We start from the raw sequence: 6000 nt of genomic DNA on the forward strand, positions 1-6000 counted from the left end.
AGGAATTCATAATACCTTAACACTGTACTCTGGATGGTGTTTGAACATGAGGTGTGTTAAAGCAGTAAGCACTGTACATGGTGTGAGGAAGGCCCCCGATGAGTGACCTTGACTCACGTGGTGTCTTTCTAACAATGGTGAGGTGGTAGTGTCTTGTACAGATGTGACAACTGAGGTCTAGTTTGAGGGATTTAGCGATTGTCATGCAGCCGCCTGTAATTCATTCTGGAACAAGGTGGGATTGAAACTGATGGGAAAATAGAGGGAGGGAGGGAAGGTGTGGTGTTCTCGCCACTTGAGATGCATGATTCGAGGTGGGGTGAGGTTTCCAGCTGTATGTGATGAGGCTTCCCCATTGAAACTGTTTCTCTGGTTATTAAATTATGGATGCATTTTACCTTCTTCATATCTGCATTTCCCAGATTTTCACTTGTAAGTAGAATAAAATTACTTGTGTAATATTTAAAATGCCTGTTAAAAAAAAAAAAAAAAAACATGCCCCAGCATCTAACAGTATTTCTGTATGAAAAATGTATCTAAAATGTGGTCTAATTTCCCTCTATCACTGTTTCATCTCAATCCTCCTTAGAAATGAGGAAATGCACAGCAGTACCTTCCACTGTTCATAGGGTAGGAGATAGCTTTTTGTCGGTACTGTACTGTATACAAATTTTAAGAAGATGAACGTGGAGCTCTGTAATTTTTGTGCCAAAAAGTCACAGAGTGCTTTCATCTACTAGAGTGTCTCCCAGTCAGAGTTTCCATCCTGAGACCGGATAATCATTTGTGATTCCCCACATAACCTAGTCCCAAAACAGTCAGGACTTTTAAAACCCTTTTGTTCTTTATAACTTAGGCATTACACATCAAAGAGAGGTGTCCCCACCTATGTGTCCAAGTGTTCATTGAAAAACTATATTATCCTTATGTATGAGCTAGACATTGAGTAATGAGAAACTGATCTCAGAATTTTAGATATTTTCAGATAAGATAATAGCATTCAACATCCTCATTTTACAGGTGAGGAAACTAAGTCCTCTTAGAAGGAATGTGGTCCCATGTATAGAACTGGTGTTAAGCTAGTTTGCAGCAGACACAGAGTTAGAAATCTGTTCTTTAAGTATATGTTTTAAACCAAGTGTCACATATGACATGTACAGAAGCAGACATAGGTCATAGAATTAGAAATCTTGTGATTCCTGGTCTAGTAATCCTGCCCCTACTCTAACAATATTAATGGTAAGTTACATTTGTATAGTTCTTTATCATTTATTTTACACAGTTCTTGCATGTATGATTTCACTTAATCCGCATGACTGCCCTTTTTTATCCCATGTCATGGATGAAGAGACTGGTCCAGGGCTCACCCAAGGTCACTGAGCTGGTCCAGGGAGACAGAGGGGGAATTTCTTGGGAGGCTGAGTGCAGTCCTGGTTTCTGTGTTCTGTGCCGAGTCTGAGAACACTGCTTCTTTCACGTGGCAGCCAAGGTGGAGGCGATCACTCAAGTTCACAGGGTGACAGAACCTCACTCTTAGATTTCAGTCCTGCCACAGGCTCAGGTCACCTCTACAGAAACAAATGCAATTCTTGATTCTCATCCCATCCTGACATTATTTCTGCATACTCTGCATCCTCTTAGGAGGATAAACTGTCAGATTATCAGTTTTTTGAATGTGCAAGCATTAGGTATCAATGTATTGTTCAGAGCTGTAACACCAGGAGCATTAGCCTCAGTCACAAGGTTTCACTGATAGAACAGAATTCATTCATCTGAAAAGAAAATCTGGGAGAAGGTGCTTCCACATCACATTTTCTTGAACAAATAGTTCAGGCGAGTTTATCACTGTCTGATTGACCCTGATCGATGAAATAGCAGAGAAAGTACCTTTTAGATACATAAAGTTGGAGGGGGCATTAGTTTGATAGGGCTGCCATACAAAGACCACAGAGCAGGTGACTTAAACAATGGAAACTTATTTCCTCACAGCCCTGGAGGCTGGAAGTCTGAGGTCAAGGTGTCGGTAGGGTTGGTTTCCTCTGAGGTCTCTCTCCTTGGCTTGGAGAGGCCATCTTCCCTCTGTGTCTCACATGCTCTTCCCTCTGTGCAAGCCTGTGTCCGGTCTCCTCTTCTTAATCTAACTCCAGTCTGTTAGATTAAGACCCACCTGTATGACTTCATTTTAACTTTATTGCCTCTTTAAAGATGCTGTCTCCAAACAGTTACATTCTGAGGTACTGTGGTATTTAGGACTTCAACATGTAAAGTTGGAGGGGACACAGTTCAGCTCAAAGAATGAATGCCTGTCATCCATTCTGTTCTGTGATGAAGCAGAGCTGGTTGAGGTTTTCTGAAGTTTCTTTGTTCCCAGTGTGTAACTATAAAATCCTCATATCCAAGCTCTGGGAGCCTGGACCCATTTGAATAGATGGAGGAGGCACTTAGCATCCACGTGGGCTTGTGTCCCCCAGGGCCTCTGAGCCTCAGGTCTTCACCTATGTGTAGAGCAGGATTACAGCCCTGCTGGCTTCTTCACACTTATTACAGGGATGAGATGAGAGAGCAGATGAGAGAGCAGATGCTTAAGGGCTTTGAGAATATAGAGCGTTTTACAGTATAAAAGTGGGATCATTTTTTTAAAGGCTGTAGACAGAAGACTTGCCTTCCAGTAATAAAAAGTACACCTATCATAGTTCTAAGTAGCTTTAGAGACTCTAAATCAGGGGTCCCCAACTCCTGGCCAGACTGGTATGGCCCATGGGCTGTTAGGGACTGGGCTACATGGCAGGAGGTGAATGGTGTGCAAAGGAGCAAACTTCAGCTGCTGCTTCCCATTGCTCACTTTACACCTGACCCTCCTCTTGCCCGGTCTGTGGAAAAAGTGTCTTCCAGAAACTGGGTCCCTGGTGCCAAAAAGGTTGGGGACCACTGCTCTAAACAATTAAAATGTATTTATAATAATAGATTTTAAAACACATATCTTATCTAATGCTACAAAATATAAAAACTTTTAAAAATACTTTTTTAAAATTTATGAACAAAAAGTAAATCACTATCCATTCCTATCGTCACACAGCTCCTCTACGGTGGAGTCCCAGCACCACTGTTGACTGTTCTGTTGAGATGTTCTGTGTATCAGGAAGAAACTTCCTGTTTCTAAGTACAAATGATAGCTGTTCTTTCTCTTTTTTTCACTTAATGTTATATCTTAGATTATATCAATGCATATGGTTATCTCATCCTTTTTAATGACTACGTGTGTGTGTATTAGCCACTTAGTCGTGTCCAACTCTTTGTGACCCCATGGACTGTAGCCCACCAGGCTCCTTTGTCCATGGGATTCTCCAGGCAAGAACATAGTATTATGCATTCTTCATTTCCTACTCCTTATTTTTGATGCTTGTCAATCAGAGTTTATAAAATATAGGGATTACACCCTGATATTAACATCCAAATTTGTTGTGCTCATTTTATATGTGAAAATGAGAAACCCTTGGTCAGGTACTATTAATAGATTTCCCAGCCTCTTTGTTACCTTGTTTTTAATTTCTAGGTTTTGAGTTAGTAAAATGATTTTACTTATCAATTTACTCTAGTCTTAAAAACATATTTGTGAATCAGAATGATCAGAACTCAAGTGTATCTACAGGTTGTTTGGCATTATGTCCAGCCCCAGTGAAGGTTTTAATGGGGCTTCTTCCTCCATAGAATAAATACACCCCTGGTTTTTCCTATTGTGCCTCTAGTAGTGATATGATTTGCTTCACATGAACCAGTGGGCCTATGAATGTGTTTCCTTAGGAGAAGGACTTTAAAACGCATAAATGTGTTGTTTTTGTCTCCCCTACCCACAGCCTCAGGTGCACTCTGAAAGCGAATAACCAGATATCACTCACAGTGACCATGTGATTATGAATATTATGAATGGCCAATGGACAACACTCCGCCTTCACAACTTTTGGGTCTACTCTGTGATTCTACCATGAGTTCACATCTATTCCAAAGACATTGTTCCAATTGGTTTCTGCACTGAGTAAATTATGTTCTTTTTTTTACACCAGCAACAGATATTGACATATTATAAGATATTAATCTATAATTTTTCTCCAACTTCACTCAGTGATTTCAAGCTCTTACAAAAGGATTTATTGTGTTTATTTATGTGTTATACTATTTTCTTTTTTATCCAAATCAGAGGTGCAGGCCACCAATAAAAGGTGTCTCCCAGGTTTTGTGTCTTGAGAGACTCTGGAGCTAAACTTATTTTCTAAGATTTGAGACAAAGTTCTCACAATTTTTTTTTTTTTATTGTTCCCAGAATTACATATTACTTTCTAATTATATTACAGATTCTTGAAGATTGTGTGAAGTTGCTGTTTTGTGTCACCACTTCCTTTAACAGAATTATTTTCCATTTTCCACTCAAAGACCTCTGGTTAAAATACTACAGAGAAAAGTAATAGGAAAAACATACAGTACATGTAGTTTAAGCGACAGTATAGAAGAGAGAAATGTCACCCTCCAAAAAATATGTGGTTAAAATACAGAAGGGCAATATTGTACATTTGTCTGTGTCCCCTGCATTGCCGGCAGATTCTTTACCGCTGAGTCATTGGGGAAGCCCTCTAAAAGAGAAGGAAGAGAAAATATGCCTTATCAAAGTAGGAACCCCTCTAGGGGATTTGCTAATGAAAGACAGACATGTTATCTAGACTGTCTTCTAGATAGAGGATTTTATTTTTTTACATTAAAAAAATTGTGGTAAAATATATATAACATAAAATTTGTCATATAACCATTTTTAATCACACGATTTAGCATTAGTCACACTCACAGTGTTGTGCAGCCATCATTGTCTGGGTAACTTTCGGTAATTACGTGCTTCCTCTTCAGTGTTTTATTTCTGCAGAGTCATTTTGGTAAGTTTCACTTTTCTAGAAGTAGATCTTTTTCCTGTGAGTTTTGAGCTTGATTGGCATAAATTTATTCACAATATCTTACATGTTTAATCTCTGCATCATCTCTGTGTTCTTTTGGCCTTTTAGTTTTCTTTGAGGCTTCTCATTTTTTATGAATAATCTTGTATAACTTTTCCCTATTTTCAAAGAATCAGATTATTGCTTGATTGATATTCTGTTTTTCTTTCTAGTTCATCATATCATTCTTTCAACTTTTCCTGTATTTTGAGATTTTTTTCCTCTAAATTCTTAAATTGGAAACAGATTAGTAATATCATTATTTTTCTAACATAAGTATATAAACCTGACAATTTTTCTGTAATCCACTTTAGCTACAACCTACAAGTTTTGATACTTACCACCAATCACTAGCCAAAGTATTATGTATTATCTAATTCCTAATTTAATTCATTAATTATATCTTTTATCCATGAGTTATTCATAAGTATAATGTTCTCTAAATTTCAAATGCTAATGGCTTTTTTCTATTAGATTGAACATGTGGAACTGCTAACATTCAGCCTTTTATATAAAATGGCACTTTCATGCATTTAAATGTAATAGTTTTCTTTTATTAATATACAACTGAATTTCCTTTTGGTTGTAGATTTTAAACCAAAGGTAATGATAGTCACACAAAAAGTCCTTCTTTCCACCATTTTGTATTTTATTTGGGGGTTTTAAAATGTTCATGTGTAACCAGTAATTTTCAAATAAAAGTCCTCCCTGAGTACTGGAATGTTTTCTGATACATATTGCAGGCTGGTTCTCTAGAATGCAGACTCTGATTGAGTTTAGTGCATTAGTTTAGGGATGTTTATCAGGGCTGCCCTTGGAATCAACACTGTGGAATCAGGAGGGAAGAAACGGGATAGGGCAGAAGGAAAGATCAAGCTGGATCACTGGCTGGATGACCTTAGCTTATCCCATGGGGCATCTGGAGTGAAGATGGCCCTTCAGGGTTGTCCTGACACATCCAGTGGCCTGTCTTTATACCTCCACCTAGAAGGATCATTGCATGCAGCCTGGTGGTTTAAGGTTG

At 38.4% G+C, this 6000-nt stretch overlaps 1 protein-coding gene across 1 annotated transcript in view; it reads left to right on the forward strand.

Annotated features, from left to right (window-relative positions):
* LOC112449072 (ATP-binding cassette sub-family C member 4-like) overlaps window positions 1–5697 on the forward strand; it is a 42960-nt gene extending 37263 nt beyond the window's left edge. The window contains exon 7 of the mRNA XM_025000156.2: window positions 3855–5697. Within this exon, the coding sequence (XP_024855924.2) occupies window positions 3855–3881 (27 nt within the window). The 3' untranslated portion in view covers window positions 3882–5697. The remainder of the gene's footprint in view (window positions 1–3854) is intronic.
* The last annotated feature ends 303 nt before the right edge of the window (window positions 5698–6000 follow it).

This window comes from Bos taurus, chromosome 12, assembly GCF_002263795.3.
Source record: "Bos taurus isolate L1 Dominette 01449 registration number 42190680 breed Hereford chromosome 12, ARS-UCD2.0, whole genome shotgun sequence".
NCBI lineage: Eukaryota > Metazoa > Chordata > Mammalia > Artiodactyla > Bovidae > Bos > Bos taurus.